The sequence below is a fragment of the Leucopleurus acutus genome (assembly GCF_964270905.1).
Source record: "Leucopleurus acutus genome assembly, chromosome: 7".
In the NCBI taxonomy this organism is placed as follows: domain Eukaryota; kingdom Metazoa; phylum Chordata; class Mammalia; order Artiodactyla; family Delphinidae; genus Leucopleurus; species Leucopleurus acutus.
The window spans coordinates 111,388,888-111,403,741 of NC_139150.1; the positions used below are offsets into that span (position 1 = coordinate 111,388,888).

A 14,854-nucleotide genomic window follows, 5' to 3' on the forward strand; every position below is an offset into this window, starting at 1 on the left:
AAGATCTAAATATGTAACTTCAATTCAATTGCAGCTGAAACCAGAGAAGAGCAGCAATTCAAAGTCTGAAAGAATGAAATTAGGAATTACTATACAATAACTACACAGTAATCATTTCAGCTAAATATCAAATTCATTATCAACAGATGATTTTTAATACATGTATATATTTCTAAAACACGTAAAGGAGATACCTAAATCATCCCAATAACAACAAAAAAGCAACAAATATAACTCAACTGAAAATAACATGACAATTATGATTGATAATTTAATAACATCTCAACAGGAACTCTAAAATATTTTATAAAATCATAATTTTTATAGATTTTTCCTAGAAATCTTAAAATTTTTAAGAGCTTAATATTTCCTTCTGCAACTTGATTCCAATCGTGCAGAGTCCAAACCATAAAATTAACCTCTTAATTATTCCATTATTATAACTATTTTTTTGCTCCTCATTGGTTGTGTGAGGGGGAAAAAACAAGCCTTTTAGGTGAACAATTTAGGGGTTTTTATTTCATATTTTTCCTGCATCACAGATGGGGCAAATATTTTAATATCATGGGAATTATTACACATATTACTTTTAGTGGGAAAGTACTATAAATACAAACGATTAACTTGTAATAGTATAGAAGACCTGAGAAAATATGTGTGAAATACTAAACATCATGACAATTAATACACACAGTGTCTATCCATGTTTGTTTTCTCTTTTACCTCCCTTTAATTTATCTCAGAATATACTAAAACCGTTTATACTGAGTAGTAGACACACAAACTATTAGTGATGTGCTCTGATAAGATACAAGTGAAGGGGATTTTTAAAGTATTAGCCATTCCATTATGTTGAATTTCCACGAAGTATTTTCCTGCAAGCCACTGTACATTAAACTGTTTAAAACAGTGAAGGTTTCCCACTCCTGGGACCACACTTAGAACCAGGACTGCCCTGTCCCACAGAATGGCTGCAAAACCAGACTCTTCCTCCGGCACGTGACTGGTTTTGACTCCTTCAGTGCTGACCACTGCCAATGATAAGCACGTTATCCCCGCCCATAGCATTTTACAACTTGGTGATAATATATAGTAAAAGATGGTTTTTGAAGGACAGTTAGCAATTAACCATGAAAATGCCTTTTTAAAAGAAAGTACTAAATTTAAATAACACATTACCCGATAGTCAAGTTATATGCTTCAATTGAAAACTTATGTATTTAGCTGACTTACTAACTTCGAAATGTAGACACATTAGCAAAATACTACATCACAATATTAAGCATGCTTAATTCCTCATTGCAAGTCACATTTTACTTGGTCAAGTGCATATATATATATATATATATATATATATATATATACACACACACACCCACATATATATGCAGATATATATATGACTTAACTTACTATCCAATACCTGTATAATGATGTCAACATATCCTAATTTTCTTTCCAATTAGATTTAATAATAGAATAAAACCAATGAAATCTTATCTTTTCCTGTTTTACAATGAATTCTATCTTTCAGTAAGTGATTTCTACCTTTTCAACTTTATTTTGTATCTGTAAGAAAGTATTAGTTTTAAAATCATTATTTAGGCTAAAAAATACTGAAGTATGCAACTAACATTCATTTTACGGCACATACTGCCTTTTGTTTATTCTTGGTTTTAAAACTGCTACCTAGGACTCTCAAGCTGGAATGCCACAAAATTCCCATCAATCTCAGGTATTCACTCTTCAAGGTATGAAACTTTGAGAAACAGCCCCTTCTCTTGCTGCTCCATTCCTCTCACACCCACTGATTTTTCACCTGATATTAAATATCATTTGTACCACAAAAGAATCAGAAACAAGAAAACTGTTTTAGAGATTATAATAACAAGCCCGAGAGTTGGTTTGCCATACTTTATTTTTTTTATGCCATTGAACGAACAGATTTCTCATTAAGGGTCAAAATCAATAGAGCTGGTGGGAAAGTTGTAAATATCTCATTAATAAGATTAATTAGTGTTTTATGTTAGCTATCCCAGCAAATAATCCAGATGGCTACTGTTAATTGAATTAGCAAAATTCAAGGGAAAATCATTTTGTTTTTGTCATTTTATCAATATTGGAATGGAAATCTTAATAATAGTAATTTTAATAATTAACTACTAATGTTAACAAAATCTCACTTTCTCTTAAGGGTTGGAGAAATAAATGATCTATATAGGGAAAAAAAGTTTCACATCCAAAGTATCCACCTTCGTTTTTTTTATTGGAATGACAGAATATACTTCAAATCAAAGTTATACCCCTATTAGAAAGGATGACAGAAGTCAGCAATGAAATGAAAGCATGTCAGCGCTTCCCCTCAGAATTCCAATCCTGAGAAATTCCACTTTATTAAGTATAAGAACGAATATTTAATTCCCATAAATAAATATTCCTGTCGTCCACAACTGGGCTACCTAAACGCCTTCTGTGTGCGAAAGGTACATAGTGTACATGGGTGATGACCCTTGAAATTAAGAACATTAATATTCCGAGGTGATGTACAGGACCAGCTGAAGAAGTGTTACATCCATATCATGAGGAAGGCTTCACTCTGTTGTTAAAAGTTTAATCGCAGAAGCTAGTTTATTAGTAAACAAAGAATTCAACAATACTGAATCTCATCAACATTTTGTGAAGGATATTTTGCTTTATTGTTAAGAATGATAGTTATTTTGATCCATGCTAAGATATGATGAGCGATGCACGCACTAAGGGACTGCATATTATGTGTGTGTGTGTGTGTGTGTGTGTGTGTGTATCCACTACGTGGTGTTTTGGACATGAAGGTAAGCGTTTAGCAACAAACTTATCGCCAGACTGCGAAACTGAACGACCTCCTTAGTAACTGCCTGAAGACCTCCCCACCGCACCTTAGCAACAGCGAAGGAGAAAGAGACTTTACGTTTCCACAGGGCAAAAAGCTGTTGCTAAGCAAAAATTACGACCAAAAATATAGAAAACTGTAACTTGGTTTTTGAGAACCCCTTTACAAGTTTCACGATTTAACTGGCCCAATTCACTTTAATACAGACACGCAAACTCAGTGAGAAGCAAACACAATTCCCTGAGACTGAACTTGTACCAAGCCCTCTCCCACATCCCACAAATAAGCACGGTTAGTTACTTTTCATGCACCTCAAGCCAAAAATCAACCTAAAGATCAACGGTGAGAGGTTATGTCTTCCTCTTGGCCTCTCACCCTTCTTTTCTAGTTTATTTGGCATTTCTCCCATGTCATTGATCGCAACCTTAAAACGGCTACTTGCTTAAACCCCAAAGTGTCTGGAGTCCTGTAACATCAGCTCTGCAAAGACTTGGGAGCGAACCCAAGGATGCCGCACACCTGCTAGCTGTGGCCGCGGCTGCAACCTCACCAGCCTCACCCGCCTCACCAGCCTCCTGGGATCTTTCCCAGGTAAGCGCGGCACTTACCTGCTGCTCTCCGGGCTCCGTCGATTTCACCAGGTGCTTATCCTTGTACAGAGACCAGAGACCGATACTGGGCAGGAAAATTACAGCCACCATGAATAACAAAGTCATCTGCAGAAATCTCTTCTGTTTCCTCTTCATCGCAAATGATCACAGAGAAGAAAAGTTAAAGGAGATGGTTCCCTGACCGCCTCTCGTGTTTAAAGCCAAAGTCCTTTCCTCTCCCCTGAGAAGCACCAGAAACTGAGGAGAAGCTAAAAACTTTTGCTGTGTGCTCAGCACCAAGGTGCACGATTCAGAGGGAGTTGGGCGTCTGCAGAAGCAACGCAGAGTTACTTTCCCCCCAGAAAACTATGACGAAGGCATCATCTATTGGCTCAGAAGTAAATGACTTGACTGGGGAAATCATTCAGCCTATCGACCTCCCACTAAAAGAGCAACGGAGTAAATATGATCGTTTCAGAGACTAATCATAAGTTATGAAAAGGTCAATAGCATGCCGGATACTGAAGAAAACGGGGGTTTTGGAGGGCTGGGCTGGCGAGGAGCGGGTGAGCAGGAGATCTGCGTGGGAAGCGGCTCAGCCCGAGCAAGTGGCAGGAAGAAAATGGTCCGCTCTTGACACTGAACATCACCTTTTCCGTCTTCCCTGGACGTCTCCTCCTGCGCTCCCCCTGGGATAACCCACCTGAACTCAAGTTCAAGTCCCTCCGCGGCCAGCGCGCTGGCGGGCTCCCGGGGGTCCGGGCGGGGAAGTGGGGTCCGGGGCAGAAGTGCTGTTTGGAGCGAGGTCCGCGAACTCCCGGGCACTCACGCACGGTGCCGACCACCCTCGTCCCCGGGCAGCGGCTCGGCGCCCCGGGCGCCCCGGGGCGGGAGGCTCCGGAGGTCCGTGGAGTCCGGCCGGGAGGCGGCGGCGCCGCACCGTCTGTGCTCGCCCGGCGCCCGGGCTGCTGTCCTCCGCCAAGTGCGCGCCCTGCCCATCAATCGCTCCCTCTCCTCGGCGACGCTCTCACGCCCCGGCGCTCCCGTTACCATCCTCTCCCGGCGACGGAACGTGCCCCGAGGAGCATCGCCGCACCTGGAGGGCGATGCTCTCACGCTCCCCGTGCCGCGGAGGGAGGGTGGCGCCCGAGCTGAGCGGGCTCGCGGGGCGCGCGCGCGGAGGGCGAGGAGGCAGGGGCGCGCGCTGCTCCCGCCGCCGTAGCCTGGTCGCCTGTCTGCGCGGGGACGAGGCTGTGCCGGCCACGTGCGGGAGCCCGGGCCGAGTGGGGAGGGCAGTCCCCAGCTGCCAGCTCCTATATAAGCCCGCCGTGACGCCGGGAAGCGGAGGACGGTGACGCTGCCGCGGGACCGGGACTCCAGCCTCTCGTCTACGCGACCTCCTGTCTCCGCCGGGGCCGTTCGCGCGACCTCGGACCCGCGGGGAGGCCGGCGTCCCCGCTCGCCTCACCCCGAAGGCGCCAGGCCCGAGACGCAGGGGGGCAGGGTGCCGGCTGCTCGCGGTGTTTCCCCGGGCTCCTCTGGGGTGCCGGCGGGCTCGGAGGCAAACCGAGCCCGGCGGTCCCGCCCGGGGGCTCCCCGGCCGCCCGGCCAGGTGCGCGTTGAACCGGGAGGAGGACGGGGACCGCGACGCGAGGCCGGGCGGAGGCTCGGGCTCTCTCGGGCAGCGGCTTACGGAGCGACACCGCGGAGCCCGGGCGGCTTACCTGGGTCTGCAAGCGCCCGGGCCGGGTGAGATCGGCGGTGCCACCCCGCCCGCGCGACCGCACGCCGCGCTCCTGCTCGCCGCGGGGCTGCCTGTCCTTCTGACCTCGCACACCCCTGCCACGGTCCGTGGGCCGAGTCGGGGTCGAGCTCCGTCTCGGGCAGGAGGGCCTCCATGCTCTCCCCAGCATCGGGATGGACCACCGCCCCGGACCGCACACGCACGAACCTGTGGCCGCGTCTCCAAGGAACCTGCGAGCCTGGCACGGAGCAGGGGGACTCCCGGGCTCCTAACACCGGGCGGAAGGGGGACCTGGAGGAGACGACAGACACGCACGCAGCGCGCGCTGTGTCCGCCTGTGCGGAACCGAAAGCAAACGCCACGGTCATCTCTTTGTTACAACTAGATGTGATGCCCACATGCTTGGGGGGGATGAGAAGGTGGGTCCAGAACGGTATTTTCTCCGTCTCTCCTTTCCTGCATCTCCTTCCCTCCCTCTCCCTCCCACTTCTCTCTCCTGTCTCACTTGATAAAGACGTAGATGTATGTGGGTGTAAAGTTATGCCTTCAGCTCCTCACATTATAATTTTAAAGTGTATCTGAACAGTACCTATTGACTGCATGAATAAAGCTTTATGCTGCAAATTTGTTTCCGTGAATTACTTGCGTTTCAAAAGAGTATATAAACACATTTAATAAATATGTCTGAATATGTCATTTACGTAAAGACCAGTTACATTTTCATTTTACACAAGTGCCACTTTGGAATCTGGAGAGCAAGGGATTTAATTCTTCACCACCCCCACCCCCACCCCCCCCCCCACACACACACTCCCTTTTATACCCTGCATTTTCTAACCGTTTTCTCTTTTAACAAGTGCAATTCTGAAGCATGGAACTATGAATTCTGGGAAGCAACATAGCAGGGAGAGGTTTGCTGGGATGATGGGTCCTGAAAGAAAAGATTTTGGAGGACTATTTAAGTATATTGGATATTTACTGTCTTGGAGATAGAGTTATTAACAATTAAAAAGTAAAAGAACTCAAAAATGCCCTTGGACTTAGAAAATTAAAAATCCCTCACATTTTAAATAATATCAGTTTCTTTATACCAAAACCAAACAAGCACACAAACAAAAACACAAGTCCTGATCACAAACAGACAAACAGACACATCATGCTGGTTGCTAAATCCAGGATTCTGACTTAAATTGTGCTTCATATTGTTACACTAGTAAACAGTCCTGCAAACAGTACCCACTCCCAGCACGTGGTTACTTACAGTGAATGGGTATAACTGTTACTTCCCACAGGAAGTACATGCAGAACACATGGCAGAGACTGGAGGCAGAAAATTATTATGTTCACCCCTGCTTTTACAGTGTAGCTCTAGACAATCATTCCCCCACCCCTCATTTTATTTATTTGTTTAGTTAGTTAGTTATTACCTCTTTCATGATTCCACATGTAAATTTCTAACAGATGACAAGGCTTCTAACTAAAATTGATATTTTAGGTTTTACAAACAAAAAAAAAACCCTCTAAGTGACTGCTAATTCCTTTGTTCAGCTAATCCAGATTAAATACCAATATAAATATATACATAAAACAGACATATTCTTTTAAAATTGGTTATTAATATTGATTTAATCAAAATCCTTCTATCTTTAAAATTTGTCCTATGACCAGAGACCCCCGTTTTTACCCCCGTTTGCTCCTCCATTCTGTTATGACTCAACGGGCAACCCCAGGGTATCAAAGTACCATGTGCCTAGCACTGTGTTAAAACCTACGGGGACACATGGAGAAAAGAAAATAAAGCAATAACTGGGACCTTGAATAACTTACCGTCTAGTTGATAATGTAACATGAAGGCAACTGTACTGAAGTGCCTAAGCTCAGCTGTTTGCATTAACTTTCACTTGAGCCAGGTTTAAGCCCTACCTTGAAAAATGCAGGAGGCTGATGCTTTAGTTAAGCTCTGCTCTAAAATTTGGTGACTTAAAAGAAATATTCGACTATCTCTCAAGATTCCATGCGTTTGAATAGGCTCAGCTAGGTGGTTCTGCTTTATGAGATGTGGCCTGGGGCTGGGGGCTGATGAGGTCAAAACATTGGGCCCAGATGGCGCCCCCATGTGCCCGGCACTTGACACTGACTGTCAGCTGAAGATCATTTGGGGCGGTCAGCAGTAACTGAACTTGAAAGAAAAACATTTGCTCATGATTTGGCCATATTAACAATTTTTTTTCACATTTATTAGTTTAATGCTTTACATCTGAAAACGATAAGCCTGGTGAATGTCTCTTGTTTCATAAACCAAAGAAAGGTCATCAACAATCTCTGTTTGTGTTTTTACCTGAACACTATAGATTCACAAATAAGCATTTGTTAATAAATATAACAACATGTTATAATAACGATGTAAGAGAAGATTAAAAATAATTGATTTTAAGGTCCTACGATAGTATATTATCTACATTTTTAAGAGGTGATGTTGAAATTTATCAGTGAAACAATACCTAGTTTTACCTAGGGTCTTAATATGGTTTGAGTTTATTTAGATCTGAGTTTTTCCAAGCTTTTATCAGAAGGCACAGACTCTAGAGCATAAAGGTAATGTGTCTAGAAATTGAGAAATATTCTGTTATTTTATCCAATAATGATATCTGCAATATAAAAATATTGATTTTTTTCCCTCTGAGTAAACAATTAGGATACCTTGTTATTAGTATACCTTTGGCTAAGTTACCTCAGTTTTTTGGGGAAAAAAAAAAGATCCTCCAGTGAAAACCGGGAAGTGACTATCTTAATAGTAATTATAATAAAAGTAAATTTAAATTATACTATTCATTTTGTGTGATTATATTAAGACACATATTACAGGAATCTTCTTCGATTTATTTTTCTGGAATTTCAGCGTTTGCCATTACACAATAAAGAGAAATAAGGGTTAAGATAAAGAGAAATAAGGGTTAAGATAAATATTAAAATATTAAAAATAAGGGTTAAGATAAATATAAGATAAATATTAAAATTTCCAGTCTCTATCATCACTGACATTCTTCACCAAAAAACCCTAGTCAATTTATGTATATTCAAGTGCTGTTGGGCAGAGGATATAGAGGTGAACATTCTCACAGAGTTTTCAGCACCAGAAAGGAGTTAAAAAGTGTTTGCAATTAAGTGTGGTACAAATTAAAAAGTGACAAATGCTAAAAGAAAATGCAAAAGGAGGTTATTTCTTCCGGGCCTAAATATTTTCAAACTACACAAGTTCTTTACAGTATTTAAAGTCTTAGTCATCAAATTTACCTCTAAATATACTTCTTCCTCTGCCAACAGAATATACCTTTACTCAAATATATTTTCTTTCCCTACACATTTAATTACCAAATATTTATTTAGCATTTACTATAATGCAGACATTTATACCAGCATTTCTGAAGCATTATGTCATTTAATCTTATTAAGAATTCTATTCTGTAGGTTCTATTACTGTCTCTACTTAATAGCTTAGAAAACTAAGGCAAAAAGATGGTAAGTAAGTGGGAGGGCAGGGATTAAAACCCAGGTATTTTGCTCCAGATTCCAAGATCTTAACCAGTATACCATATTTACCTTGTTTTCCTGACCAAAAAAATGTTATTCCTTTCTTTCCCTATTCCTTCCTTCCTTCCTTCCTTCCTTCCTTCCTTCCTTCCTTCCTTCCTTCCTTCCTCTCTCTCTCTCTCGTTTATTCTACTTTTACATCTGTGGAAGATTAGAGGAGCTAAACAAAAACACTGAGTTTGGAAGGAATGATCGTCTAGTTTTTATAACCTTGAAGCTGCTTTGTTCACGTTTTTTGGGGGACTGTAAAAAAGAAGCTTGTGCGGAAAGTAAAATGACATAATCAACTATTCCTTTACACTTTCCCTGTTACACAAGTGTAACTATATTTCTAGTTTGTGTGATTATAATTTTATATAGGTCACATATCAGATTTCTACCTTAGATTTGACCTTTATCTTCTCGTACACAATATTTATGCCTTGCACCTTTTTAAAAAGAGTATTTGACCCATATTATGTCTTTAAAATATCTGTGTGGAATAAATGAACAACATCTATTTATTTCAGTGAAAAGTCTAAATTATGTTTGGAATGATCAAGTCAAGTGGTAATAAAGTTAATATTAAATTTGAAGGAAAGATTTTTCATAATAGCTCAAGACAAAATATCATCAATGAAAATTTTAAAAAGATACAATTAATGTAAGTGAAGCCAGTGAAACATGCTTAAGGAGCCACTGAATGGTATTTGCCACGTTCCAGTTTTCTTTCTTTTCTGAGAAACAGAAAATAATGAAGGTCATACACATATTATATATTGAATATAAGTTAAATTTTTATGACACAAAATTTGTGGATATGAAATAAATGAATTTAATATTTTTAAACATGATTACCTTTTGAGGTATACTAATATCAACTACCAGACATATACTGAATACTTGAAATGACAAACATCTCTGCCTTCAGACAATCGACAGCAGAAGCAAGTCAAGTGCAGAGGCTGATGACTAAAAATTAAGACATGGAGAAAAGTAAGGTGGGGGAGAGGAGTTGGGAATGCCAGGAGGTGGGGTGAGATACAATGTCAAATAAAGCATATGGGAAAGTCCCTGCTGAGTGAGTAACATTTGGACAAATATTGAAGGAAGCAAGGACGTGAACTTTGGGTATCACAGGAGATGGAATTCCAGGTAGGGGAACGGCAAGCCCATTCATTGGTGGGAGTTTGTCTGGGATGTTTGAGAACAGCAAGGAAGGCAGTGCACCTGGAACAGCCTGCAGAAAGGGAGGGGATGGAGCTTGAGGAGTGAATTGGGGGCCAGAGTGGATATTACGATCTAGTGTAGAGAATTAAATCTATAGCAGAATGTTGGCTTTTCGTCTGAGGTGGGAAGTCGCGGGAAGGGACTAGAGTAGAGATTAACACGACCTGACTCACTTTTTAACAAGACCATCCGAGCTGCTGAAATAGATGATACAGTAGATAGGAGGAACAGACTAGTTGCTGCAATCCAATGGGGGTGTCTGGTATCAGGACAAGAGCAGCGGAGATGATGAAAAGTACTTACACTTGGAATATTCTCACTATAAAACTGTGCTGAATAGGTACTGGAACTAACATGGAGTGTGTGGGGGAAAAGAGAGCCCAAGAAACTCCAAGTTATTGGTCTAAGCTCTTGCAGAACTGGGTCTATCTTTTACTGAGATAGGAAGACCCTGAGAGAAACAGATGAGTCAAAAAAGATGAAGTTGCAAAAACCATCACTGGATTTAGCAGTTGTCAAATTTCCTGATCCCATGAGGAGGTAGCAAAGGTAGCAGAATCAAGTGCAGCCCAAAGCAGCAGTTTAGACACAAGAAAAGATGAGTCTGCAGAATATCTGATAATAAAGCTTTAATTAATGTAATTATATTAATCATTTAATGACCAGAGGAAGGAAGGTATTTAATTTTGTGCTCTGCAAGTACATTTATCTTAAAGTAATTATCGAAAGAAAAATGAAAAGATTCCAAACACCACTAGTTTACGAGAATTTAAATTATTTTCTTCCTTATTGTAAGACACGATGGATCTTAAAGTCACTGCATATAAGCCTCTCAAACTTTTAATGGGAACATTAAAAAAAGTCAGTGGGTCAGCCATCCTTGCCTCTGAACCTGTCTGACCACCTTGAGGGTTGATAGTAGCCACTCATTACTCTGCTCAACACATTTTATTGAGAACTTACTCCTCCCAAAACTTGTGCTGGGCCATCTTTATATCAACCAAACAAATCTAAGTCTTGCAAGATTTCAGGTCTCATGCATTCCTGCCCCCTTATCCTCTAGAAGTCTTTGAGGATCTAATTTAACTGGATACACACACACACACTCACAACCATATAATAACATTGTTTCTTAACATTGTCTCTAAAAGTCTTAATGTCTTATCATTGTCTCTAAAAGAGACAGCTATTATTGCAAATAAACAGATATACTGAAGTATTAGTGAGGATCGATCGAGAGAGAGAGAAAGAGACGGTAACCAGGGACAATGCAAATCCACATGCAACGTATCTTTAACTCCTTTATATCTTTTATAAAATCATCACTGCATATCACTGTCTAATTCTATTCAGGAGCCATTCTTCATTTTTCCCTATTTATTATATGATTCTGTCTGAACATTTCAGTTCTGATTATATCTATCATGTATCCAAAAAAAAAAAAAAATCAAAGTAAAGGAGAGCTCATGTTAATTAGGTCTGGTAAGTTTATGAATTACATCAACAATTCTGGTACCCTAAATTATTTGTAACCACACCAGTTGAGATCTGTGATTTCACCTCTAGTGAATGTATCTTTGCGATCCCCTTTGGAGAAGCTCTAAGAGATATTTTGGCGGTAGTGAAAAGAACGCAGAGGACAAAACAATCTGTGTTCAAACCCCACTTCCATTATTCACCATCTGAATAACCAGGAAATACTTTGAAGTATCTTGAGTGCCATCTTACGAAACTGTGGAATCAGAAATTTATAGTATTTCAAGGGTTACCGTGACGATCAAAACAGATGAAGATGTTTTCTGAAATGTTAAGAATGTTCCTAATATAAAGTTTCATTTACATAGGGAAAATAGAATCAACATAAGCATACACAGAATGGGATCTCATTCATTAGTTAATCTCTTCTCATGATGTTTCTATTTTCTTAGTAAATCACAGAAAGAACTGCATTTAATTCAACAGTCTACTCCCCAACATAGAGCAGAGGAATTCTCCCAAATCAAATCTGTTGGTGATATTTGATTCAGGCTAAACTTCACAGTATTATGATCAAAACGGAGAACTCTTTTAGAGCACTGCTAAGCAGTTAATGATTAAAGTTTTAGTAGTAACACTGTATTATACTATCAATAATCCTGTTTGTTAACTGCTCTTTATGTGTCAGGCACACTGAACAGAATATTTTACATTTATTATCTAATTTAATCCTAACAAAACCTTTGTTTTATCTACACTTTTAGTAAGAATTATTCTCATTTTAAAGATAAGGTAACCAAAGCACAGAAAGGTAAGGGAAATTACAAAAAGTCACTCAACTAATACGTGACAGATCTAGGAACTGAATAAGTGTCTGATTCTAACATCTGAGCTCACTATATTAAAACAAAAGCACGAGTATTTTATTGAAATTAATTGATTTTTAACCTTTGGTAAAATAGACATAATTCTGATTAAATTAAAAATCTAGGCTATATTCTTTTTCTAAATAATATTTTCTTTCTACAATATTATGAGGCAAGCTTTCAAGTTAATGTTTCCCATTCCTTAGTGAAAACTTCAAAAGTAGTTTCAGGAAAGAACCTTGGACATTGTATTAAACAGGGATCATAAATGTTTATATCTGTCAATCAAATAGATAGATGGATAGATAGATAGGTAGATAGAATTTTTGATAATGGAGGTTTTAAGAACTACTGGTGGACTTCCCTGGTGGTGCAGTGGTTGAGAGTCCGCCTGCCCATGCAGGGGACACGGGTTCATGCCCCGGTCCGGGAGGATCCCACATGCCGCGGAGCGGCTGGGCCCATGAGCCACGGCCGCTGAGCCTGCGCGTCCGGAGCCTGTGCTCCGCAACGGGAGAGGCCACAACAGTGAGAGGCCCGCGTACCACAAAAAAAAAAAAAAAAGAGAAAGAACTACTGTTTTTTTCTCGAGGGCTTCATTGGGAATTGCTTGCAAGAATTCAAAACTGGATTTGTCTGTTGCAATTCCATGAAGCATACCAAAATAGCAGCATTATGTCATAAAACTGCTAAGGACAAGGCTGCAAGTAAATGCTAAAAACTGTGCTCTCTGTACACTGAGCCGTGCCCCCTGTATACCTTGTCATGAGCTGAACTCATCAAGTTAAAATAAGAACACTTTTCATGAATCAGTCTTCTCTAATACCTAAACTTTAAACAAATTTATTTTGTTATCAAATATCCACACTTTCATCTCATGTAAAGAAACGGAAATACTTATTTAAAAACATTACCTTTGCATGTATGCTTGCATGCAAACATTTGTACAATTTTAACACTGCAGGTCCAAATTCTCTTTGGTACTTGAAAATAGGATGTGTTTCCAAAACAGTGGCTACTTTTCTATCCTGCTCACCCAAGGAAACAAAGCCAAGAAAATATGTCATCCCTAACATGCCGCACATGCTCAATACCTAGCTTTTGAACGAAGGAACATATAAATGAATGTGTATCTGAATATTATCGTTGCCTGCGGAGAATTATTAGATTTCTATAATCTCAGTGTTGGAAGTCTCCTCAAATATGTCTAACCCCAGATAGGATCCTGCAGCTTGCACCACAACTATGTACTCAAAGAGCTTGTCAGAGTTTTGCTAAAAGACTTATAATATCAGAATGACCTACCTCCCCTATACCAACCCCATCCCATACGACTCAGCTGCAAAACTGTTCCCTGTATTGAGATAAAATCTGTCTCCCTGGACATTGGTCCTGGTTCTATGCCTAGTGCGCAGCCAGTGTCCGTCCGATTCCTTTTCCACATGACAGCGTTTTCCATATTTGATGATGTTCTGTTTAGTAAAGATCACCCATAGAGTCTACATAACGTATTTGATAACATTTTCAGTATCTTTTAATTTGATTGAGAGTAAATTAATTCGCTTATTTTTATAAATATATCAAAATAATTTTTGTAGAGTAGATAAATGTGTCCTCATGTTAGAGATCATAACATGTGATCTTTCATCAGGTGGATGCATTGGGACAGACAGCTCTAGATAGGAGACATCCGGATGGACCAATGAGTGGAAGAAAATGTGAATATATTTGTACAGCACATCAATGCCCATCGGAAAGCATCCACTATGACACAGCTACCATACAAGTAGGTCAAAAGACCTGACCAATTGATGTCAGTCACCAAGTTTGGTGATCCCAGCATTGGCATAATGAGGAATGAAGTAACTATGGTGCAGGAATGGAGTCTATGCATGAGCTTAACCGCCTGAACTTCCTTTCGGTCATGTTGAACTAGCTCCTGTCACTGCCAAACGTCCAACCTACCAGCAGCAAGGACTGAGGAGTAAGTTTATTACATTGGAATCCATCCACCCTGAAAGGAGCAGCAGTTCATTTTGACTGGAATCAATCCAAATACGAGTTTGCCTTTCTCGCCTTTAGCAGCTCAACCAGCACTTCTAGCCAAGGGTTTATAGGGCAGCCACACTAAGTATTCAGTCTATCAACACATCATCCCACAGAGCATCCCGCTGGTGCTAGAGACCCACCTTAAACAGAAGGAGGGTGGCAATGACTGCATGACCACGTGGTCCACCTAGCCTGTTACCTACCGCACCATCTAGAAGCAACTAGCCTAGGAGAGCAATGGAACAACCTCTTAGAGACGAATTTGAGGGGTACCACCTTGGAGATGATGCACAGTGGGTTCTGTACAGGTTATTAAAGTAATTAGAGTGCACGAATCTGGAAAACAAGGTGAAAATAGGAGTGGTGCACTGAGGAATGTGTGATTCCTTATTCCTGCACCTCTAGTCTTTGCAGGTCTAGAAGTCCTGCTTCTCAGAAGAAAAAGTTCCCACCAGAGCAT

The 14,854-nt window shown here is 40.7% G+C and overlaps 1 protein-coding gene across 1 annotated transcript in view; it reads right to left on the minus strand.

Moving 5' to 3' along the window:
* The window catches only part of GALNTL6 (polypeptide N-acetylgalactosaminyltransferase like 6), a gene marked incomplete at both ends in the record, with an annotated part of 1,125,661 nt that extends 1,122,046 nt beyond the window's left edge, over positions 1 to 3,615 (minus strand). Inside the window, one exon of the mRNA XM_082841967.1 lies at positions 3,478 to 3,615. Coding sequence (XP_082698093.1) covers positions 3,478 to 3,615 — 138 coding nt within the window. The remainder of the gene's footprint in view (positions 1 to 3,477) is intronic.
* Positions 3,616 to 14,854: the final 11,239 nt, after the last annotated feature.